The following is a 24,453-nucleotide window of genomic DNA, read 5'->3' as shown; positions in this document are numbered from 1 at the left end:
GTACAAAGGCAAACCAATCAGATGCACTGTTTTGTCAACCGAAAGTGTCACGTTCAGTGTTTTTAACCAATCACAGGGTGCTAGATGAGGGTAAGTTTTGATAGTTCGCTTGGGAACCAATCATGTTCGTCCTTTTGGAATCTTTTTGGCCAATGGCGTGATGGAGGGCACTGTGCTGTTGAAGGGTGGAAGTACAGCGCTATGCAGCTGCAGTGTTAAACTGAAAAGAGAACGGCAATATGGGAGAAGTAACGACTCCAATAAAGAGGTAAGCTATCCTGAATGTAACTTTTTTTATATTGGATAACCCTTCGATATCTGCAGGAATATAAAATGCCTCTGACACTTACAGAATTTGAAGAGGCGGAGTTTCAGATGAACGTTACAGCTGCATTACCAGGTGATGGAGACTTCACTGTTCTGTGAACGTTAGCCTGTTTAGCTAATGATAGTTAGCAGAGAAGCCTGGCTTTCGTAACGTCACTGTGTTGTGGATGAGACAGAAAGCTAACAACAGCACTCTTTGTACAATCGAAGTTTGCTGAAATTCTAAGCCACCTCAATCAACCACCAGCCTGGTCTTTCTACGAGACGGTGCGGATGTTCTCTGGTTTTGCCACTAAGCTAGAATGAGCAGAGCAGAAGGCTGCATTGCGCGGAACTGTCAGCTTCCTGTCTTGTCAGACAGATTGCTTTTGAAGGCGGCCCCACTGTCCTGTGTTTGAGTTATTCAGTGTGTGCACAGCAAAGCATCCCTCGCCTAGAAATGTCAGTCTTTGTGCTTAATCACTTCAGCTCGTCAGCATTCAGCCAGCACAGTGGCTGCACAGATAGTTGACTGCAGCAGTGGGGTCTGTCAGTAACTCCAAGTTGAGAATAGGAAGTGTTTCTGATAACACACTCCACCAACCATATGCATTGTTGCGTTTCCAACTTAATGGATCTCGTTATAACTCAATGTCACCAGTAGTTCAAAGATAATCTTTCCTGTGGTCATTGTCGGTGTAAAAGATTGTTTCTGGCCCTTTGAGTTTGGTTGACAGGTAGGCCTAGGCTTTAGAAGAACTAGCCTATGCCTCCTGGTGTACATCACATCTGCACGCTAGTCCACACACAGACAGCTGTCATGTCTGGTTGCTGGTGATTTGTCCTGACAAAATATGCTAGTTTACCTTTGGACTAAGGTTGTCTTTCCTAATGGTTTTCTCAGAGTGTATATGTGCTAACTATTTATTGCATTCACTGGTAAAAACGGACAGTGCAGGAGCTTTATGATTTTCCTGGTGGGTCCACTTAGGTTTGTTGGCATTAGGGGTGTGTTTTCAGATCCTTATATAATCATCAGTATGAGAACCTTGGGCATGGGAATCAGGCGTTCTTACAAAGAGGCTAAACCCCAAACATTGCTGTTGTTGGCCCCCACGTGCCTTGCGGTCTCAGAAAGTGGGATTTATTCAGCTCTGTGGATGTTGGCTCCTTACAGATGAAATGGAATTTCTTCAGCCTTGTGTACAAATCAGGTTTTGTCCACTTGTGAACAACACTATAGTTTTAATGTCATAGTTTTGGGATACAAAACCGTTTTGTCTCGTGCACCAATCCCCTTCCTGTCCTGTGTTCTACAGACGTCAGATCCGCACCTGCACTGAGGATCCTTAAGCATGTCCACAGATGACAGCATCTCTGAGGACGTGTCCAGCTCGGTCGCCCTGAGCACAGACCACCATGTCCCCACCGACCACCACCATCACCACCATCACGCCAACAGGAGCAAGGGCAGCGAGGCGTCCATCGTATCGTCCGAGGACACGGCGTCCGGCCCGGTGGGCACGGAGGACGAGCGGCCTGTGGAGCGGGAACGGCCGGTGCAGACTCTAGAGGGCCTCCTGCAGGTGGCTGAGGAGACAAGCAGGAGCAGGGCAGCGGGGAGTCTCCCTCACAGAATACGGTGAGTACCGGGGAGCAGTGGTCAGGGCAGCGAGGGGGAGTGGTCAGTGCAGTGGGTAGGAGCGGTCAGGACAGCAGGAAGCCTCCACAGGACCCAGTGAGAGCCGGGAGCAGTGGTCAGAATGAGGACGTTAGAGGGCTATGATGAGGGATGTGAGCACTCTGTGTGGGGAAGTATTTTCCTGTTTGTGTTGTTTGTTCCTCAGAAAACCTCAGAATACACTGCTTCACCTGAAATAATATACTTAAGACATATCCAAAGATCAGCTGTTAACATGTAAATACAAATATTTCCTTTGTTCTTTGATGCTATACTGCACAATCAACATTACAAGTAATTCAACTATTGCTGTTAAATATGGTCAATGTTTACACTGGTTGGTCTATGCTATTCAGCTCTGGATGTGGGGAGAATCTGATGCTTGTATGTGTGATACCGGTGTAGAGCTGTCATTGCTATGGTGAAGGATTTGGATCGATTTGGAACAGGCCATGGTTCGAAAAAGTCTTTCTCTCTCTTTCTGTCTCTCTCGGGATCCCCTTCTCAGCGGCCTGTGTCCAGACACAGAAGAGTTGGGCTCAGACAGGCCCCTCCCCTTCATCAACCCCAGCTCTCTGGAGACGCTCCGTGTGCTGGTGCAGGAGATCCAGAGCAGTGGGCAGACTGATCCCGAGGTCTGGAAGAACTGCGAGGTAAGACGTGGACGACCACGGCGGAGTGGGGCATGGAGTGAAGCTCCTGAGCTGAGTTTAAAGGGGCTTGGTGTAGAATTCTGTAGAATTCCAGATGTCTTCAACACACCATTATGTTCGTGATGTCACTCTTCCATTCACTTGCACTGTATTTGAAACGGCGCCACCTAAGGTACAAAGTGGTATTACAAGAGAGGCTGCACAGAGGCTGTTTTTTTTATAGTATTTAATGTGAGGAAACAACTATTTTATGTTGCAATTTCCTGGTCATTTATGAATGTGTTAAACAAAAAATGACAAATGGCAGGTTTATGCAGGATGTCTATAGTGTAATTGGAGGAGATGATGATATTGCAGAGTAGTCAAACTGATGCTACACCAAGTTGTTCATTTGAGTTGTAAGAGGACTGTGCATTTATTAGCGTGTAGCTGCATTGGTCTGCAACAGGGATAAAGTACATTTACATTTATTCATTTTAACTGACACTTTTATCCAAAGTGACTTACTAATGGACGGATATTCAGGATACCGTGCAAAAAGGCACTTAAAGGTATACTATGCAGGTATTTTTTTGCGGCTGTAGAGCTCCCCCTAGAGTTGCGATATATTTATATTTTACTCTGCCGTTGTGAATAGCCTACTTCTCTTGGCTTGTTCCTCCTGTACATAATGAAAATGCATTTGTTGTGGAGGTGAAGGATTAACAACAGGCAAAAACTATCTCAAAAGAGCTATATCTATCTACTGTCAAAGTCATATTTTACGATTCTCGCGAGATGTCTTGGGGTCAACTATTCTTGAAGACGCATGGCTGGTTCTCTTGTTAACGACTCGCTACGGCTATGCTGTATGGCTATGCTAGGTGAACGATTCCTCTATTACACATTTGTTTACCATCAAATTGGCTTCGTAAAGGTTATATTAAGATGGAAAATCTTGCACAGTATACCTTTAAGAGTAACAGTAAATATTGTCTTTGTAAGAACTAGAAAGTAAATACACTTTCATCCAAAGTGGCAGGGACTTGCGCAGCAATGTTCAGGTATAGAAACAGGGCAGGCTTTTTTCTATGTGTTGATGATGCTGTTGATTTACCGTGTGTCAAATAGAAATGCTGGTCTAGTCCTGTTCATGCTGGGCTGAAGAAAATCTCCATTTGGCTTCTGCCCTGTGTTCTTTCTATGCTACAGGGGGCTGAAATATTTGACCAAAAATGGTGTCAACAGCTTAAATGTAGCTTAAGGCATAAAACACATCTGTGCAGTGATGGTGGTTGGCTACCTATAGGATACAAAGTACCTCTGCATTTTTGATTCACACATCTCGGGAGAATGTGGCCAGATGCGCGCTAGCACTGCAGCAAACCCCATCAGTAGAGATTCAGCTGGCCATGGGAAGCAGTCTGGGAGCTTGTAGTCTGTTTGAGGGAGCCTGATTTGCCTTGTTGCATTAAAACTCCCCGTTCCTTCCTCGAGTTGCTGCATACTGTGATTGTGTTTGATGGAGGAGAACATTGCATGTGCCCCAACACCGAGTCAGAAAAAAAAAAAAAAAAAAAAAAAACCAACTCTGGGCATGGCACTGTGTTATGTGGAGTCCCTGAGGTCCAGACGAGAGGCTGCTGTGTGAGGGACGGAGGTGGGGGGAGGAGGGGTTCTTGGAGTAGGGGCAGCATTCGTCCCAGTGAAGCAGCACAACACACCCCAGCTGATGCCTTGGGCTTCACTGCAGATCTGTCTGCAGTCTGCCCCTCCACCCGTCTGACCCGGCTACTGTGGCCATGTGGGGAACATCCACTCCCCTCCCCCAACCCCCTCCAAAGGTCCTGCCTTCATGAAATATTACTAATGGTCATCTCAGCGTGAAGGACTCGGGGATGGTTTATCTGCTGCGTGTAGAGGACATAGGGGCGATGGGGCTGTGGAGCGCACCTCTGTTATTCGGTGACAGGAGGCAAGGCCCAGTTGGGGGCTGTGCTGTGCTGTGCCGTGCCGCGTTTGTCTCATCTGTAATCTGTAAGTCTATCGGGCGGTTGCCAGATGCTGCCAACCTCATCCAGAAATTGAGAGAAACGAGCAAAATCAGCACTGGAGATTGAGAACCATCCAAATGCTGAATACGGCTTGGGCCAAACATTACCTAATTTCCAGCTTGCTGCATTTAAAATAATTGACCTTGTGAATGTTTTTTTCTTGTTATTTGTATCTGCCCACGAGGACAAGAATGAACTACATCCCTTTCGATTAGCTCAGGGTTCACTTTAGAAAATCAAATTAGCTTGTGTTTGTACCACAGCAGCCTAAGATGAAACAGCCCACGTGTCTGGGTTTGTTGCTACAGTTTGTGCATCCTCTGAAGTGTGTCTTCTCCATCTGTAGGGAAGATGGCTGCATCTCTTCCAGCTGGTGGAAAAGCAATACCAGGAGCAGATACTAGCCCAGCAGGAGCAGTACCAGTGCCAAATACAGGTGAGGCCACTACATTACATGGCAAGGGGTGTGTGTGTGTGTGTGTGTGTGTGTGTGTGTCATTCTGCTGTGAGTGTGGGTGGACAATGTGATCTCGACTCCTTTGCAATGTCTCAAGCACAGAACAGAAATGGCTGTCAGACTTGGTAATGACAGGCCTGTGCCACTCTCTCTCGTGTGCATGCGTGTGTGTGTGTGTGTGTGTGTGTGTGTGTGTGTGTGTGTGTGTGTGTGTCTGTGTCTGTGTCTGTGTCTGTGTCTGTGTCTGTGTCTGTCTGTGTGTGTGTCTGTCTGTGTGTCTGCAGCTCATCCAGGATGAGATTAAGGCCTTATTGCAGCTGCAGCAGAAGCAGAGTGTGGAACAGAAGGCGGGGCAAGCAGCCGCCACTCAGCAGGGCGCCAACGCCAAACTAGGGGCCGACTCTGGGAGCCTACAGAACGGCCGAGGCTCCTCCCCCTCCGCCCCACCCCAGGCAGTCAGTGCGGGCGAGAGCTCGGAAGAGGGCGCTGTCAGCGGATACGGGACGCTCTCCACCTGGGAGGTGGAGCTGGAGGCTGAGTCTCATCTTCTGCCCTCCCCCTTGGCAGACTCCTGCCTAGCCAATCAGCAGCACCAGCAGAGACCCGCCTCCACTCCTATTGGACCCACCCACCAGCACGTGCCCTGCAGGCAGGTTGCAGCTCAACAACAATCACCAGAACACCCCTTCATGACTGACAGCAGTCTCCCAACACCAATGGCAACATGTTCAAACACAAATCTCTTGGTTACATTAAGTTCGCAGCATAAATCACCATGCTGATCTAGCCAAGTTAGAAGATGGTCACCTCTCTGTCATTGCAAACCCTGGCTTTAGACAGAACATGCGTCGCTAACCCACTAATCTTGCTTCATACTCTGGGTCTCTGGTCTTGATACGCTTGCCTGGCCCGTAAATATCTTCTCAACACTTCAACACACACCACAGAACACATCACACAACACACCACATGGGTATAAAATGGGATTATCACACTCATCTAAGAATCACATACAGCACAGTTTTTCCCTGTTGTACGCAACTTTTTAACTATTAAATCACTGATGATTTTTGATTGGAGTTGAAGTGCTCTTTTCCTGTGTCTGTCCGTGATGACTCTTTTCTTCCTCTGACGACCCCAGGCAAGCGCTGACCTCATGGGCGCAGCGGCATCAGCGCAGCCAGAAGAGGGGAGGTCGCAGGTCACGGCATTCCCCTCCACCGGCTCAGGAGAAGAGCGAGGCCGGAGCTATGGGCAGGACGCCACCAGCTGACCACCAGGAACAGGTGAGTCTGGCTTTACCCATGTGTGGGTTAAGGTATTCCTGAGGTGCATTCAAATTCGCAAACATAGGCGAACATATGCAAACAGTTTTCTCTTTGCAAACAGTTTGCGAGATACTTCACTGCTAACATAGTTCAACACAGTGTAGCTGGATAAAGGGATACCAGGTTAAATGGTTAAAATGGAATGTTTACACAAAATCTTTCAAATTTAAGTGCTCAGAGAGAAAACAGATTTGCCACGAACGTTTGACACTATTTGCTGACACCAGACAGAGATATATGCACTCTTATTATATTTTTATCGAGGAAGAACAGGAGAGCAGACATGATTTGTATGCATGATTCTGCAAAGATTTGTCACAGGTGGAAATTGCCTAGTGATTAGGTTGTCTCCATGCTCCCACTGGCAATCTTATTATCCCCAGCAGTGACCTTGTAAAAGTGCTGAGAAGCAGAAATGTAAAATGGCCAAAAATCTTCTGCGTTGTGGTGGTTGCTTCAAAATGTTCTAAAAATCTAGAACATATTGTGCTCTCTACTGCATCCTCCACATGTTGTTTTTGTGTGTCTCTTTTTTCGTCCCCATTTCCAGCCTGGCTGCCCAGCAGACTCCTCCAGTCCCAGCTCCCTAAAGAGGAGTGACAGCCTCGTGTCGGAAGCCTCAGGTCAGAGCCGGGTCTTGCCTTCATGCTCCACAAATACAGATCTGTTCTGATCTTTCCCCAGCGTTAGTGGGTGAACCAAACTTGAACATTACTCAAGCACCATAGGAGAGGAGTAAAAGCAAGCTGATAGATAATGTTGTTGTTGCTTCTCATCTGATGTTTATCTTTGTGTCGGCAAAGAAATGTGAACAATGCCTTGCCAACTTTTTGGGCAATGTTCCTGAGTGTTGTGGTTCTGGCACATTCCCATTGATATTGACCAACATTTTTATTTTATTTTTTCTAGAGAATTTCAATCATCAGTTGGCCACTTTTCAGGATTATCCAACCACAACACATGCAAATAGTTGTGTGGTTGCCCAGCAACATTGATCAAAAAGTTCAAAAAGACTTCCATGGTATTAGCCGTATTGTGTATAAACAGCAGGACAGTGTTGTGAGATTTTTTTTTTATTAACTGCACCTGTGTATTAACCACAGTGCCCAATAGCCCAATGAAACAGAATCAGATCACACTTTAATCATAAAGGAGACTGAAAAAGAAATGTATTCCCATGTATAGCCTGCCCCTTTGTATTAACCTCATAGCTGAATAAATTTGGCAAAATCAATGTATAAAACATGGTTAATAGACAGGAAATTACAGTATACATTTTGTGATTTTTATTCACTCGAATGCAGTTTTGTATGCTTTTGATCCAAATGTTCACTTCCTTTCTGGTTGGTCAGGTCTGACCTACTGGCGGCTGGACGAATCGGAGCTCTACCGCCCCCTACCTGACAGCTTCTGCAGCACGTCCCCCCTCCCTTTACAGGGCATGACCACAGGACCTGACAGGAGTCCTAATGCAACCCTATGGCCAGATCAATGCCAGGTCAGACAGCGTTTATGTTATCTAACTCATCTGTCTGTGTCATCTAGCTGTCTGTCTATGTATATTGATCTATCTACGGTCATTTAAGTCTCTCTATGTTTAGATAAATTTGAAAAATCTTTGAACACAGAATGCTTGTGCATTTTCGTGTGTCTGAAAATGCAAGATAATCTAAACCCACAGATATTGCTTATCCAATCATCCTTACTGGGACTACCCTCAGGAATAAGCTTTTATGTCAGCAACCATAGCTTGTGTGTGTGTCTGTGTGTGTGTGTGTGTGTGTGTGTGTGTGTGTGTGTGTGTGTTATCCACAGACCCCGCCACCAGAGCGCACCCTGTCTGTTTCCCTGAAGAAGATCTACCAGACCAGGAAGAGCGGAGAGTTCAAGTGCCGAGACTGGGACCCATTGGCCGGTCCCAGCTCTACACCACCACAGGTTAGACACAACAGCTCGTCATGGACTGTTTGTTTTCCCAGTATATGTTTGGGGGGCTTTTTGCCTTTATGTGGTAGGACAATGAGGATGGCACAGGAAGTGAGTGGGAGAGGAATGGGGATAGGATTGGGTAATACCTCGGGTCAAAATCGAACCTGTGTCCTGATCCACCCCTAATATGATCAGGGTGCATCATGAGCTGCAGCTCCCCCAAGTTGTGGTCAGATTTGATCCAAAGTGACTAACTGCACTGCACAGTTGAGTTGTATGCTGCTGTCCAGTATGTGTATGTGTATGTCTCCCTGCATAGTGAAGCAGTGTCATAATCCCTGCCTGAGTAGATTTATAGTAAAACAAATGTGACATCATTTTCTTTAATAAAGTTCAGAAATACAGTACCTACAATAATTATATGAATCAAATCAGATGTCCTTGACCCATATCAAGTCAGCACTAGTACTAAGTATCTTATACTCTGGTACAATAGTTGTTGTTCAAACTGAAGTTTCAGTCTCGTTGTCCACGTCAGTGCAGAAGAACACCAAGGGGTTATGCCACAGCTGCATGTGTGTGGAGACTCTGTTCTCCAGCTGATCATGCTAAATCCGTACAATGTCTTTTTTGTTGACGTACTTGAAATGTCCACCCCGGGGCTCAAAACACAATGCTGTCATTGTATTTTTTTAATTTTACTGTCACATGGAAGTCCCAGCTTATCCTTTTCTAAGCATGTCTGCTAAATGCATAACATCATCATACTGTTAACATTGCTGTAATGTATGACCCTTTTCCCTTCTGTTCTGCTGCAGGTGTTGACCCTTGACTCTGTGGTTGGCCTGAAGCAGCCCAAGGTCACACCAGAGGGCACGTCGGAACGCACGTCCGGCTTAGCGTCGCCGTCCTCCCTGAGCAGCCCGCACGGGCCCTGGCACCTCCACCCAGACCCCGACCCTGCCCACCAAGACGCTGCCAGCCAGGGTGCGGAGGAGGAGGGCGGTGCCTGCAGCGAGGACGAGGGCAGACACACCTCCAGCACCACGCCCACCTCCACGCTGCACACTCAGAAGTCTGCCTTGAGACTCTGCTCCGCCCCCAGGACCAGTCCTGCCCTCAGCTGTGCCACCAAGCTGGAGAGGACCGCTTCTCTGGAGGACCCCGTCACACTCTCGCTGTGAGTTAGCTGTGTGTGTGTGTGTGTGTGTGTGTGTGTGTGTGTGTGTGTTCCTGTCACCTACAGACCCTGCTCAATGCAAGTTAGACATGCACCCACACCACCAAACATATAAATTCAGGTACCATTTGAGACCTCTGTAGACTGCAGACCAAAGCAGGACGAGTGGCTTACAAAGATTTCTTCTAAGATCGTGTAGCACTTTTATTTTTAGTACATGTATATATCACACAAAAAACACTATCTTTCAAACCACAATATCAATCAGGTGACTACAACTGCACCTACACTCTGTTTTATACACAATGTTGTGTATAAAACTAGAGCGTTTCATGAAAAAAGTCCTTCTTTAACTGTTTGAGAAAAGTGCTTCTGAAGCATTGGCTGAATTATTTACTTTTATAAATAGCGTGTCTATTTTGATATTACATTTATATCAGCATTGAGCAGTCACATCTTGGGTGAGCTGACTGCTTATAAGCTCAATAATAAATCAGGACTGAAGCTTCACTTGTGCTGAGAGCAATCTGAGGGATTTCAAAGACTGACTGGTCCATATCTTGCACCCGGCGCAACGTGGTGCAAAGCGCAACACAAGTTTTTTTCATATCATACACCCAAGTCAGTGATGACTTCCCCACCATGCTCCCCACTTCCATTGAATATTGCGCCCACGGGTGTGTCAATGAACGAACAAAGGCTTGGCCTGGCGTAATCGCTATCTTACACCCATGAAAGGAGGGTCTGGGGGCATCATCTAAACGTGCCTTTTTCCCCTCTTAATATACTCAAAAAGACATTAAAAGTTCTGTGCAACCTGAACAAGGTCCTTACGTGACAAAACGATGCATTTTCAACTCTTTAATTGTGAAGAAACCATTTAAATTCAAAGTTTGTACTGTCAGATGATCTGCTTTTGATATACTGTAGCTTGAACTATGTTTCAAGTAGAGCGTTATACATGAGTGCGTTGACACTGACAAATTCCAAGTGGTCCCTGTATGCCAGCGCTAAATCTTCAGCTGACAAGTATTTAATAAATATCGATGGGTTTTATTGAGCGGCGTCATCAAAAGTAGAAGAGAGTAGTACTAGTCGATATGGCAGTGGAGAAATGATTTAGTTTGGGTATGTGGGGTTGTATGGAAAACAATAGAACTTATTGAACGTTGGAAGTGGAATGCATCGCACATGTCAGTGCTGGTGGACAGTGGGCTTTAGGTCATCCTGTACTTTCCGAGCGTAAACACATTAAACATGGTTTGTTGTCCGTTCTTTAGTTTCACTTTCGTGTCCATTTTCAGTTCTATACAAGTGCAACCTTTGCCTTCCTCTTGCCTTTCATGTAGGCATGGTAGTAGAAATCAAGGAACAGCCCCAGGAAGATGAATTCCAACAGGTATAAAATGTACAGTATCAAGGGGACCTGGAAACGGCAGTCCTCTATGAAGAAGAATTGGCTGAGGTGTATAATCACCATTACAAATTGAGTCTGTGTGTGCGGGAGAGAGAGAGGAGAGATAATCTTTACTTTACAGTAACAGCATTGGAACCATATTGAACCATACAGTACATGCCTTTTAAATTTTCACTGTTATAGTGGACATACCAGTTGAATAACGGTCATGTACTTCTTCCACCAGAGGTACTTCTGGTAGGCAGGTCCCAGGGCAGCGAGGGCATAGTAGGAGTACATGAGGACGTGCACAGCGCAGTTTATCAGGGCATGAAAGGTACTCATGCCACCTAGAGAAGGCAGAGAGTGTCACACCATGCAATATTTTTTAGGTTTTTTATGTCACTACATTTTTTTTACAATTTACAAAAAGTTCATCTTCAATTTTACTTTGGTGACATATTACGGATAAATGCTCGTTCCCACCAGCTATTGAGGATATATTTTAATTTATTTGTTTCTCTTTTTTGTCTTTTTTTTTTTTTATTTACATATTTGCTTATTTACTTATTTATTTATTTAGTTGATGTGTTTGTCCAAAGTGACTTATAGTATATAGACCATCTGCTGGGACCGTCCCCCTGGAACAACTTGGGGTTAGGTTTAGGGTACCTTGTTCAACGGTGGCAATTGTGAATCAAACCCACAACTTTCTGGGTACTGCTTGTTAGCCCAGCCCACTTTAATCACTACATTACACCTGGACCATATACTACGGAGTTATGTTCCAGGCCGGAGACACCATGTGGATATGAACGATTGTAATAGCAGGAGATGGCCAACTCGATCACCAAAATACACCAGTTAGCTTCTTCAGTGTCTGTTGGAGGTGTTTGTAAGGGCTGTTTGGAAGTGATTGCAAGGTTTATGCTGCATGCCTGTTAGGTTGTTAAACCAAAACTCTCTACTGCCACTTTAATGTCTAGTGTTAATGTTCAGGGGTGTGTTTCCCAAAACCATAGTTGCTAACCTGTTATATTCCATTGCAACCAACAAATTTGCTAACTTACCTGCAGCAAATTTGACAACAAACCACCAGGTGTACGCTGCCACAATGTGATGGTAGATATGAAGGAATGTAAGTTGAACCGTCTTTTTCCGACTTAACCTACGGCTATTTGGTTGAATGAAATTCAGTTAACTAAGGGCAAGAAAAGCTAAAAATGAAATCCACCGTGTCCAACATCTCAATAAACTTGGAGAAGTAGTACAGCCAGCAAGTCTGTGCCATCTACATGAGAGGAAATAAAAGCAAGATTTACAGAAGTCCTTTAAATCTTTTCTGTCCTTTAGATTATGTTATGGTTAAAAGGTAAAATATCATTCTTACCCGAAGAGCTTTGGGAGAATTGGAGTAGTCAACAATGTCACACCTGTAAGAATATCCAGTTGCCCAACCAGACATGAGAAACTAAAAAACATAAACAGAGAAAATCAGCTTGTTCGGCTCCTTGACCCAATGTTCATTTGAAAATGCTAACTTCCGTAAATTAAAAAATATATATAATTTCAGTGACTAACCTCATAGAACATATAGAGACAGAAAAAACTTATGCAGATATTGTAGATGAACATGGCTTTCTTAAGATCAAAGGGCTTGTGGTTCTCCATTAACTGTGGGCCCAAAGAAATGACGAAGCAGAGGTATGCTATAGTGATGACAGTCTGGGGCAATGGAGAAGACATCAGCAGCCAGTCTCCCACCCGCGGGTCTTAAAGAAGGAGCCCAAAGTTCTAAACGTTCAAAATGCTCACATCTAATATGGCTTTCTAAAGCATGCTATAAGTATCTGTGTTATGGCCATAAACATACCTCCTTTCTTGAGCCACTCATCATAGAGCTGGATAACTGATGTGTAGGAAAAGGAAGCCATTGTAGTGTCCTGTTTATGATAAAGGAAAGGAATTTATTAACCAATACTTAACTGCTAAAAACTTTTTCTTTAGCTTTAGTTTCCTATTTGTTTTGAAAATTGATTTGTATTAGTCAGTGTGGCCTTTAGGTCCTTTCACAGTTGGTCATCATTTATGCTCTCTTCTTCACTATCTTTTCTTTCTGCCTGACCATCATATTTTTCATGCGATGGACTATGGCCATAAAAATGTATATGCAGAATATTAGATCAAAATCATGGTTTGATTTAATTTAAAAAAAAGGTAATTGAAAAACTACAGAGTTGACATACCAATTGCTTTAAACACCAAATTGCTAAAGCTTTAATGTATGGAAATCTTTGGCCCTCATTTGAAAGGAAGATGAACTATGGTCTAAGTGTGTGACGAATTAAATGAAAATGCACAAATGCCGCAACATCTAAAGGAAGGAGATTTTTAAACATTTTTTTTTTTTTTTTTTTTTTTTTAAATAATGTGAATCATTAATTGCTATACAGTCAGGGGATGCAAGGGTTATGTTAAGCCTTCATGGAAGTGGTGAAACTGCATATTAATTCATGGCTGTGCCACTGAATGTGTCTTTGGAGCCAGTTATGCCCTGCAGGTATTCTGACATTGTATTCTGACATTTGTTTGGTTCACAGACAGCAGTACATGTTATGGAAATATCTAAACTTTTAAATGGTCATTGATCATTAAATATATTGTGTGGAATTCATAAAATTCCAGCACTGTTCACACCGTCAAAGTGAAGTCATTGCCTTGGTCCATAGTCTGGCACGTGTAATGACATTTTAGCCTAGTTAGTGGTGAAAAAAGCAGTTTGCTTTGTATTCTAGTTTCCCTGTACACTTCCATTTTATGGGTGATTTGCCAAGTAACGCTAAGCAATTGACATTTCCGCCAACACATGTCTGTGTTCTCTAAAGTATGTAATTATTTTGTATAACTGTATGCTATTATTAATGACTAGACCTGAGAGTTGGAAAAAGAAATCAAAATACCATTTGTTCACTCAAATTCTTTCAGTCATTTTCATCCTGAAATCAGTGTTCAATTTTAAAACTGAATACTTATATATATAATATCGCAAATCAAATCTCATTCGCAATTCCAGTCCAGAAAAACAAGAAGAACTTCAAGTACTACATATTTTCCTGAACGTCCTGAACAGCCTTACTCCATAAAGCATGAACACCATGTTCACTTTAATACAATGAGCTTTGACCTTATTCCATCTGCTGCTTAATGCTATTGAACACCGCTAATTTATCCTACAGACCACTGCTAAGCTCATGTACAGTACCCTTCAGAACTATTGGCACCTCTGCTAAAGCTGACTAAAAAGAGGAATATAAAATCATCTTTTGGAAATTGATTTTAATGCCTTAAGTAAAAAAAAATGAGGAAATACAAGAAAAATTACATTACATTATTCATTATAGTCCCAAGACTGAATAACAATCTAGTTGTAGTAACACATCAATTGAGATTACAACCAGCATTTGTAGTGTAACACACCAGTTATCATTTCATGTATTCAGACTGTTGTCCTACCTTTGAATTGGTTCTTTGGGTTCTTTGTCACTGTTAACTATTCACCTGGTGGTGATGTGACCTGATTTATTACACGTTCCTGGGTCAATTGACTCCTTTCCAGACCGACCTGCAGAGCAAAATCAGATTAGCTAACCGGGTCGTCTGGGTTCATCCAGACTACTTTAACCTTAAATTATTATGACATTATTATGACAGCAACTGGTGCTAGCGCACACCATGATTCAAACACGATTCCATAATTTTTTAAATGTGGCACCATTTGAATGTTGTCTCACCACCTCCCTGCTTACCCGACCTATACTGTACAAAGTGACAAGAGAAACATACACAACTTTTTAACCTTCAATATCCAAACCATATATTGTAAGTTATTGTGAGGCTCAAATTAAAGTGCCAAGGCAAGAGCCACTCTACAGGTTATGAAACTGTACAGTCCATTAATTAGAAACTGTATGATACATTAGGTAAAACCTTAATATTAATAATGACATGTCCTACTCTTAGGCTGAGTTGTGTACTCTAAAACATGAGCGGTACTAATTCCTCTCTTTGGTTTTTAATCATATTTACATGTCCTGTTAAAGGTACAGTCTGTGATTGTGGTTAGAGGTTATTCATATTTAAACTAAATTACAAAATTATCCTTTCCTTCCATGCCCCTGAAGCAACATGTTGATTTGGTGGAATAGTGTGTGGCCTGGACTGTGCTCCATTGTTTGTTTGCCATTTACAAAGCCAGAGTACGCAGTCCTCACTATACCTATGGCCCAGGGGATCATACGTGTGTATGTGTTTGTGTGTGTGTGTATGTGTGTGTAGAATGAGGCAGAACCTGCGGGAGAAGCATGCGAGACACGTGGCAGACCTGCGGGCATACTACGAGTCAGAGATCGCCTCTCTGAAAGAGAAGCTGGACCTGACCCACCTGCCACGGGACATGGAGAAGAGCAACCAGATCCTTCAGGGAAGGTGAGGATGCCCATAGAAAAACGTTTATCAGATGTGCCCTGTCTCTCTGTTTCTGTCACTCTCACACACACACACACACACCTATATTCTTACACTCTTACATTCAATATTACTCACCATTACACGCCAACTCTTCTGTGACACATTCCTTTGCACGCACACACACACACGCACACAATCTTTGGCATTAAACACAAATTCTGAAACATGATCAGATGTGTTCAGCTGTGTTATTGGATTCAAAATCTGTCAGAAAGTTTCTAAGACTGCACAGGGAAAGGAAAGGAAAGGAAAGGCTGTGATTTGTTACCATCGCTGCATTGCTATAAGTGTAACAGAAAGAAAAGACCATGGACTTTGGCGTTGACTGTGATGGCTTTTGTCTGTCAGGTGTAATCACTTGGATCGAGCACTGAGTGAGGCGAGCCGCCGTATCAGGGAGCTGGAGGAGCAGAATCAGCAGCTGGAGAAACAACTGGTACAGTACACACACACACACACACACACACACACACATCAGAGTGGAGAATCTGACGGTACAGCAGCTGGAGTTGTAGGATCACATCACACATACTCGGGTACATAAACACATGCACTGCAACCAACCCTTGATGGAGACCCACACTCACCAGGTGCCATATTAGCAACATTATATTCTATTTGTGTTTTATGTGCATTTGTTTGTGTGTGTGCTTGTGTACATGTGTGTGACATCCCACTGTGTGTAGAGAGAGTGGCCCGAGCGCTACGAGGTGGCGAGCAGTGCCGTGAAGGCTGTTCAGCAGCGACTGGAGGAGAGTCACCGCTCCAACCGGGAGAAGGACGCGCTGGTCACCAAGCTCAGGACCCGCCTCAGGCAGCTAGAGGCGACCGCGCAGAATGCCTGCAAGGAGCTGGAAGGCGAAGAGGCCCACAGGAAGCAGGAGCACAAAATGCTGCTGGATGTGAGTAGTGCTCCCCCTGCTGGTAGCTAGTGGTTTGGCATGATTTGGTGGATTGCTTCTGGGTACCACAGCATTTTGACAACATATTGGTTGTAATATTAGAATACTAGAATTTTATGTTATATAGTTTTAATCAGAAGTTAAATTTGGATTTGTTATGTGGCAGAGCTGTCCTAACTGGGGATGGGGAGTATATTTCTATCATAGGCCTATAAAATATTTTATTTTTTTGAAGCCTTCTCCATGTAGTTGTAGTACTGGTCATTTGCTAGTCAAAGTAAACTGAGTTGCTCTGATATTTCTTCTCAAACCAGAATATGTGCTGCCTTGCTTATCCAATTTGAACAAAAGCATGAGCTATCTTAATGCAACAGTTATGTTTGTCATTTAACAGCTTATAATCAAAAGAATGTTTAAAGAGAATGTAAATGTAGGCTCTATTCTGTTTTGACTGTCTGTTTCTGACAATATTCCATATCCACCTTACTCTGCCATCTGACAAGCGCTGACATAGCTTCAACCCACTGACAGAAAAAAAGAAAACCCTGTGAAACTTCTAATGTTCTCTACATCTAAAAACAAACTGCGAAAACTTTGAATTATTATTAGCAAAAAAAGCACATTGCCAAAGATATGCAAGAATGACTGCCCTCTGCTAAGTATGCACAGGGGCTCAGCACCAGACACAGTACAATTTAGGTTTATGTGCCAGGGCTGAGCCCCAGACAGCCCCAGCCCAATTTAACCCCGAGTTATAACTATGGTATTTGGTGGATGGCTTTGTTCAGAGTAAGTTTTGGAGTATGGAGACTAAAATGATGCATGCTTACTGTTTGTTTCTTTGTTTAGCTTCTGACTGAGTATGAATCCCTCAGAAAAGAGCATGATGGTGCCAAAGGTAGAAACATTCCTCTACCATAATACACTCATAACACTCTTAACACTTTAAATGCAGATTAGGCCATTTCTTCACTCTAAACATCTGTTGTGTTTTCAATCCCGTTTAACAGGACAAATTATTTTCAACCGAGAACAAGCTGTTTGAAGCCACTGAGCAGATTTCTGAGCTCAAAAGGTGAATAGACATCTTTTTTGCTATCATGTTTTTATTTCTTGGACGCTCAAATCCAAACTTGTGAATTTGATCAGTTTGCAATCAGAGAGAACGTTTACTCCTGTTTTGTCTCTCAGGGTGATTTCTAAGCTGGAGTCGCAGGTGAAGCAGCTGGAGCATGAGAGCCAAGCGAAGCTCCGCATGGCCTCCCACGCTCACACCCAGTCCACAGGGTAAGACACTCCTTACAACATCCACCGCTTAAAATTTAGGTGTTTGGTTGGTGGTGCTTTTTACAGTTGAATTAATTGAAATAAAGTCAAGCTTCTAGTCAAGCTAGATACTTCTTCACTTTGTGAATATGAAAACTTAGCTGGGAGCAACAAACCTTTTAATGGTTAGATGTACAGTAACTTTGTAATGAACTATTTATATTATAGTTGTAAATGCTGTAGCTGCTCTGTCAAGCCTCCAGGGGGCAGCACACACTGCAACAAAGAGTGCCTGACTGCAGCTGATGGCAGGAATGAAGGCTGATTTATTCCAATTCTCTCTGAACTCTGTGCAGATTGTTCCATCACCCTGACCTGCTGATGTCGCCGAGCAGAAGGTACCATGAGGTGGACGGGGGAATGAGGAAATCCCCAGTTCTACAAGCTGACCAGGCGTCCAGCCAAGCCCCAGACAAAACTGGAGTCTCAGACAAAAGGTAGCATTCTTTCTGAACTCCTAATTGTGCTGATCATAATGGTGTTATTGGTGGTAATGATGATGACTGTGTTGATAGATGACAGTGGATATGGTAGCTTATTCGGTTGTTCTATAATACACGGACGTCATGGCAATTTGGTAGAAGTTAGATGGTAGATGGTGGAAGTTATGCTACCAAGTCACTGTTAATTAAGATAGTTATATGTTAAGTAAATATAGTAATATTATGTTGTCAGTCTGCATTAGACTAATATAGATGGCTATATACAATAGCAATGTCTATGGTCTATGAACTCACAGAGGTGTATAAAACTTCTGGTGGTGACAAAAAGTACATTTTGAGTGGAACAGTCATTAAGTACAAGGGAAGAAAGACAGACATTACTCCAGCCTGACGGACAATACTCAGGTGTAGCTCTCTGCTTTGAAGTCCCAGTATCCCTGACGCTCTCCGTATCATAGGCGTGTGTCTCTGCCCGTGTGGGAGCTCCAGCACGACTCGGCCTCCCAGACGCACACCACAGGGAGGAGGGACGCGGCACTGACCCCCGTCATGAGGGCTCTGATCGAGCTGGAGGGGACCAAAGCCACGGAGGGTAAAGCGCTGTCCAAGACCAACCGTGGCTCTACCAGTACGATGCACGCTCAGATTCACCCAGGTGTTTCTTTGATTGCTGCTCTGTCCAAAGTGCACTAATATTATTTTTTTGTCTCTCCCTTGTCTCTATATGTGTGGATATGGTTGCGTGTTCTGCATTTGCATGACAATGTGTTTGTGCGTGTGTACATGCATGTATGTTTATGTGTGTCCGTGTGTGTGTTTGTACGTGCGTGTGTATGTGATTGTGTTGATGCATGCTTGTGTGTGTGTGTGTGTGTGTGTGTGTGTGTGTGTTAGGGTCAGGGAGGAGCAGGCCAACAGTAGGCTTCGTGGACAGCAACCTATGCCAGTCCGTGCATACAAGGGGAGGAGCTTCAGCAAAGCCCGAGGCCGAGCCAATGGGAGTAGCCGATGTAGCAGCCGCAGCTGAACAAAGAGGCGGGTCTGCACACAGAGGAGGAGGAGCTTTTTTAAGGGCCCAAAGAAGCCTGTCACCTGAGGGTCATCGCTCCTCCTCTCTCCCTCCCAGAACCCAGAGACCTCTACCTGTCGCCACTCCCTGTACGGGCACTATGGTTGTTTTTACTCTTCAGATTGTCTGTTAAGCCACATGGTATTTGAATATCCATGCATGTCCAAGTCCATGAAATTCCTGTTTAAAATGGATGCATGTTTCTGTGAGAAAACAAAATACCATAGGTCATGGGAAACTGTGTACCATAGTAGGTCATTAATGGCTGGTCTCAGTCGTTTCTTTTTTAGTATTTCCAGCAAGTTCATGCTTTCATTGAATAATCAATTGCACTGTTTATTTTATGAAGACCTGTAATTGTTTTGTCTTTAACAGCAAGGAACACGTTGATTACGCCACTCTCTGCAAAGTCCAGTCCTAAACGCAGCCCAACGGAAAACATTTCCACAGCGTTCAGCAACCCTGCTTCCAGGTACCACTGGGTGCAGCAAAACACAGCACAACACAGAGGGATACACACATTACTCACAATGTAATAATATAGTTATATCACAAGTGTGTGTGTGTGTGTGTGTGTGTGTTTATACATTCATACATTGTTGTGTGTGTGTGTGTGTGTGTGTGTGTGTGTGTGAGATATGATATGATATAATCTATAATATATGATGTTGTCTGTTTAGTCACTTACATGCAATCTTACATTGGTCCCAGGTTTAAATCGGATCAAAGGGGGCTTGGTTCATCTCCACTCAAAGGCAGCCCACGAAAAAGACTACATTATTCAGCACCTGAAAGAACAGAAGGTATTTCCCAAAGACACTCCTGCCTGTCATTCATGTTATCCCAGAAAACACAGACATTAGGAAGAGGAGAAATCAAGTGATATTAAGATGTTTCTCAGATCCCTTATGCATTTGCTCTGTCACTCCCAGAGACCACTCTGCTTTGCAGTGTTATTCATATTAAGTAATCTGTCCATCACAGAAACTTTGAGATTCTGAACCTGCTGCTACAAGATTCTCACTGAGTCTCATTACGGTCATAGTAATTTCCAGCTAAAAAAAGACTAATTTCGAAACTTTTGGCCAACAGACAGTTTTTTTCAGATGGACATGGCATGTCTTTCTTTATGTGATCTTTTTTGTTCTAAAACAAAATCTCAAGGAAGCACTTCTCAAGTAAATTCCTATTAGTTCATTCTGTACCTAACCTCCAGAGATCTAACAATGGATTACAAGTTTTAATACAAGAGGTACATCATCCTTATTACTTAGTATTGAACACACATTACACACAGACAATTAATGTGGCTCATAAGGCTCTATGAATAGGGACATCAGTAATTAGATTCACATAAAACTGCAAAGACTCATTCAGGATGTTTTTTATCAACACACAACAAGACAGTGTGTAGAGGCTTTATGTACAGGAAAACTAGTAAAAACAGAAGTAAAAGGTATTTTTCTTGAAATGTACACTCAGTTGCTGTACACACGGTTGCTAATGTTGGAGAGTTGGGGCTGGTTGGTCTACAGATGACCAGCAGGCCGGGCCTGGTTCGGGCGACTCAGCGGGCTCTGAGGGGTGCGAGGACCAGGAGGCGGAAGGAAGTGAGGTGGCGGACACGGAGAGCTGTGTGCTGGAGCTTCCAGACGAGGTGCCGCTGTCCTACCAGTCACGGCTGCAGTCCCTGGCGGACGCCGAGCGACTGCTGGACGATCTGACACAGGAGAAGCAACAGGTCCTTACTCCTCTGTCTCTCACGGCTTCCTGTACTGACCCTGTATCTGCATATATTCTCTCTATCTATCTACTTACCCATCCATTCATCCATCTGTCTGACTGTTGGCATCTTCGTGTTCTTTCTGGCCGTTGTCTTCATCATTTTATCTCTCACTGCCTGTCCTTCATCTTCCTTCTCCTCTTCCTCGTTGTTATTGGTCCTTGTCCTCATGTCCTCTTTCTCTCCTTGCATCTCTCCTGCCTTCATCTGCCTGTTGCTTCTCATTCTCACTACCACTATTAGTGTCCTAATATAACCCTGATAATCCTACTGCTTCCGTCATCATGGGAACCGTGGCATGGCCTGATCATTTCATCCCTGAACCCATTCAGTACATACAATTCCACAATTAGTGGAATACGCACTCATTGTTGCAGCCTCTTAATCCTGCTTTATTTTTAGCTGTGGAATATGCTGCGTGCTGGTAGATTATCTCCTCCATGGAGATACTGGGAATATATATGATGGGGATTGTGAAGTGCAAGGCAAAAATGTAGAACACGATACCTAACAGATCCCAGGCATGTGGGTCTAGATACGATCTGGTATGCCCTGGCTGCTTGCCAGGATTCTCCCCATAATTTTGGCGTAAACCCTCTTAATAATGTGTGTACAGCGAGACCTCTGTTGAGGGGGAGTAGGAGGGATGGGTGGGTAGAGCGGTCTCATCGCCCTGCGCAATGGCAACAACATCGACGAGACGTGACCTGTTGCATAATGGGGACTTCATTGTTGTGAATGTTGTTCCAGATAATGAATTCTATTTTTAGAGGTGTGTGTATAATGTGTGCGTATGTGCCTGTGTGTATGTGTGTATGTGCCTGTGTGTGTGTGTGTCCTCACTCATTGATGTTCCAGTACAGAGGGCAGGATCAGTGAAAGCCCCCCTATCCTGATGCCATGGTCACTGCTGCCACGCTGGCTTCAGCTCATCAGCCGAGTGCCCCGACGTGGCCCGCGGGCCTCATGTGTGAATGCATCACATTTAGCTCAGTGTGTTTATTCACACACTCGTCCTCTCTCTCTCTCTCTCTCTCTCTCTCTCTGTCTCTCCCCCCCTCCAGATTGAGGCAGCCCTAAGCAGGATGCCAGGGGCTGGAGGCAGGGTCACCTTGCAGACCAGGTTAGATGAGGTACGAATTGCACCAACCTGCTTGAATAAAATGTATGTGTATACATTTTAATTTACAATTCATTGAATGAATATATTTTTTAATAACTATTACTTCTCACATATATACTGAATATGAGTAGCAGGTTGTACATAGAAAACTATAACAACATAATTAGCCAAAAAGATATGCTATCATATCAGAACACACATATCTCAAGTTAAAGGTATACTATGCAGTTTCAGGTATTTTTGGAGACTAGAGCTCCACCTACAGTCACGATATATTTTACTCTGCTGTTGTAAATAGCCTACTTCTCATGGCTTGTTCTCTACCTGTACACAATGAAAATGGTTTTGTTGTGGAGGTGAAGTATAACAACAGGAAAAAACTATCTCCAAAGATCTATATCTACTGACAAGGTAATGTTTCACGATTCTCGCGAGATGTCTTCGGGTTGACTATTCTTGAAGTTGCATGGCTGGTTCTCTCGTTGGCGACTCGCTACGGCTATGCTGTATGGCTATGCATAGTGTACCTTTAACTCAAGTTGACATATGAGTGAACAAAGTGGAAATGTTATGGCTATTTCTGACATCGAAATTCGTTTTTTTCTTGTTGAAAAACAATTATAGTCAAATCACATTAGGTCTCTGCACGTAACTCATTAAACATTTTCTGTGTCACAGGTTACATTAGAAAACCGCCTGGAGCAAGTCAACCGTGACTTGGGATCGTTACGCATGACTCTTAAGAGATATAACGTACTGCGGTCCTCCACTCATACGTAGTACTCTCTCTGGTCTCAAGTCTCTCACAGCCGCAGGAAGCAGGTTCATTTTTAGTCTCACTCCCTGTCCCCTCTACGAAATGCAATGTGTATATGTGAAGTACATATTTTCTACTTTTATTACGGTAGATTTCAAGAATATATTTTGGATCTTTTATGATACAGAAAAAAAAGATGGAGAATTTTAAAAATATATTTTAGTAAACTTCAGATTTATAAACCGTTTACTTTTTTATGTCGGTGAGATATGAACTTTTATGCTTTACTCCTCTTTCAGGTCATTTAGATATAGCTTTTGTATCTTGTGATCCATTTGAATGACAAAAAAGTAAAGAATGAAAATCCAATCCAAGATCCCCACTCACATGAGCCTGGGAGTTCAGAGAGTCGCTCCTAAATGGCATTATTTACTACTAGAGGTCCAGCAAAGAGAAGCTTTGGTACTGTTTGGTCTTTTAAACAAATCAAGAATGGGCGGACAGTGTACAGTTGCCTTTAAACTAGCGAGGCATGGAATTTACAGTAAATCTTCAAGAACAGGACTGTATGAACATTCAACTTTCATGGATATAGTGTATAAAATTATAACAAAGCAGTCTGTAGCTGGGTATCGGGTCCAGTGATTTTAACCATCAAAGCACAAAAACGAGGAATGGGTCTTGTATTATTGTACACTAACTAGACCACCTTAGACTAGAAGAACTTACTGCTTATTTGGATTATGCTCACCAGATTGGCATAAAATAAACCGGCCAGTCTTCCAGCTGTAGGACTACTCTTCTGAAAGTTCTGAGGTGTCATCTGAATGGGGATACATAGCTGTAACCATTCCATGTAAAAAAATGTGAAGTTTCCCTGCTGTTTTTTATGTTTACATACAATGCATTGTTTAATTTATTGAAGTTTAAAACATTGACATCTTTTCCTCAATTGTTTTGTAAAGAATGCTTTTTAATGGAGTTTTATCCTCATTTTGATGTCACTGACTTGAATGAATGTCTCACAATGGCAATGTAATAGATAAATAATGTATGTGAAATCACCACTTCTGTAGAGGCCTTTTTTTATGTTATACTCACAATCATTCCAAATTTCACTCTCACCCCATTCCAGGGAGTTGCTCTGAGCCTCCGTCCCATCTATTTCTCCTGACCTCTTGCAAACACCAAAACCAGCAAAGACTTGGTGCATTTTGTTTTGCACAGTTTTCATTTTATCACGCGCACACACACACACACACACACACACATAGACATGCAGACGTGTTGTATGTAACTCCACTCATGCTGGGCATGCCAAAAGAAATGAGCCCACTGTTTACACAGACACCATACAACCCCTGCCACGAATGGTCAAGCATGAAAAGATGATTGTGCAGTCTTACTGTTTTTTCCCTCCACTGTTAGCCTTTCCTAAAATAAATAAATAGCATACAGTAAAAAATACTGTGTTTAAAAAAACAATACTCTGTAACCCAGTTGGAAATATCTACTCCTACATCAAAATTGTATCTCAAATAAACATAAAAATTGATCATA

The 24,453-nt window shown here is 43.3% G+C and overlaps 2 protein-coding genes across 6 annotated transcripts; one reads left to right on the top strand and one right to left on the bottom strand.

The window, feature by feature from the left end:
• The first annotated feature begins 171 nt into the window (after window positions 1-171).
• On the top strand, window positions 172-24,453 carry LOC125304962 (M-phase phosphoprotein 9). 5 transcript variants are annotated; one of them, XM_048259532.1, is made up of 25 exons: window positions 177-268; window positions 353-400; window positions 1,626-1,948; window positions 2,496-2,640; window positions 5,020-5,109; window positions 5,415-5,779; window positions 6,272-6,416; window positions 7,009-7,081; window positions 7,811-7,956; window positions 8,274-8,396; window positions 9,206-9,567; window positions 15,299-15,448; window positions 15,839-15,926; window positions 16,177-16,392; window positions 17,242-17,287; window positions 17,401-17,467; window positions 17,584-17,679; window positions 18,015-18,155; window positions 18,620-18,816; window positions 19,056-19,319; window positions 19,606-19,702; window positions 19,942-20,033; window positions 20,766-20,971; window positions 22,078-22,146; window positions 22,815-24,453. In XM_048259532.1, exons 3-25 carry the CDS (start codon window positions 1,662-1,664, stop codon window positions 22,914-22,916), a joined length of 3,567 nt encoding a protein of 1,188 aa, XP_048115489.1. In that variant the 5' UTR covers window positions 177-268; window positions 353-400; window positions 1,626-1,661; the 3' UTR covers window positions 22,917-24,453. The 5 variants fall into 5 exon arrangements, with proteins under 5 accessions (XP_048115491.1, XP_048115490.1, XP_048115488.1 ...); XM_048259534.1 differs by lacking the exon at window positions 353-400 and having other exon boundaries at window positions 172-268; window positions 18,620-18,753; XM_048259533.1 differs by lacking the exon at window positions 353-400 and having other exon boundaries at window positions 172-268; window positions 18,620-18,789.
• Window positions 10,874-12,897, bottom strand: LOC125304312 (elongation of very long chain fatty acids protein 7-like). Its single transcript, XM_048258464.1, has 7 exons — window positions 12,837-12,897; window positions 12,545-12,735; window positions 12,354-12,434; window positions 12,166-12,254; window positions 12,034-12,125; window positions 11,177-11,313; window positions 10,874-11,059 (listed from the first exon to the last, which is right to left on the bottom strand). Exons 1-7 carry the CDS (start codon window positions 12,895-12,897, stop codon window positions 10,874-10,876), a joined length of 837 nt encoding a protein of 278 aa, XP_048114421.1.

The sequence above is a fragment of the Alosa alosa genome, chromosome 12, assembly GCF_017589495.1.
Source record: "Alosa alosa isolate M-15738 ecotype Scorff River chromosome 12, AALO_Geno_1.1, whole genome shotgun sequence".
NCBI lineage: Eukaryota > Metazoa > Chordata > Actinopteri > Clupeiformes > Clupeidae > Alosa > Alosa alosa.
This window is presented reverse-complemented; position numbering and strand designations above follow the sequence as displayed.

Bases quoted from the DNA above. Each gene is read 5' to 3' on its own strand.
- LOC125304962 (XM_048259531.1), top strand. From the start codon at position 1,662: ATGTCCACAGATGACAGCATCTCTGAGGACGTGTCCAGCTCGGTCGCC. The intron at 18,156-18,619 runs GTAGCATTCTTT...TCCGTATCATAG, and splicing joins ACTGGAGTCTCAGACAAAAG to GCGTGTGTCTCTGCCCGTGT. The intron at 19,320-19,605 runs GTACGGGCACTA...TGTCTTTAACAG, and splicing joins TCTACCTGTCGCCACTCCCT to CAAGGAACACGTTGATTACG.
- LOC125304312 (XM_048258464.1), bottom strand. From the start codon at position 12,897: ATGGCTTCCTTTTCCTACACATCAGTTATCCAGCTCTATGATGAGTGG. The intron at 12,736-12,836 runs GTATGTTTATGG...TCCTTCTTTAAG, and splicing joins TGAGTGGCTCAAGAAAGGAG to ACCCGCGGGTGGGAGACTGG. The intron at 12,126-12,165 runs GTTAACTGAATT...CCGTAGGTTAAG, and splicing joins TTTAGCTTTTCTTGCCCTTA to TCGGAAAAAGACGGTTCAAC.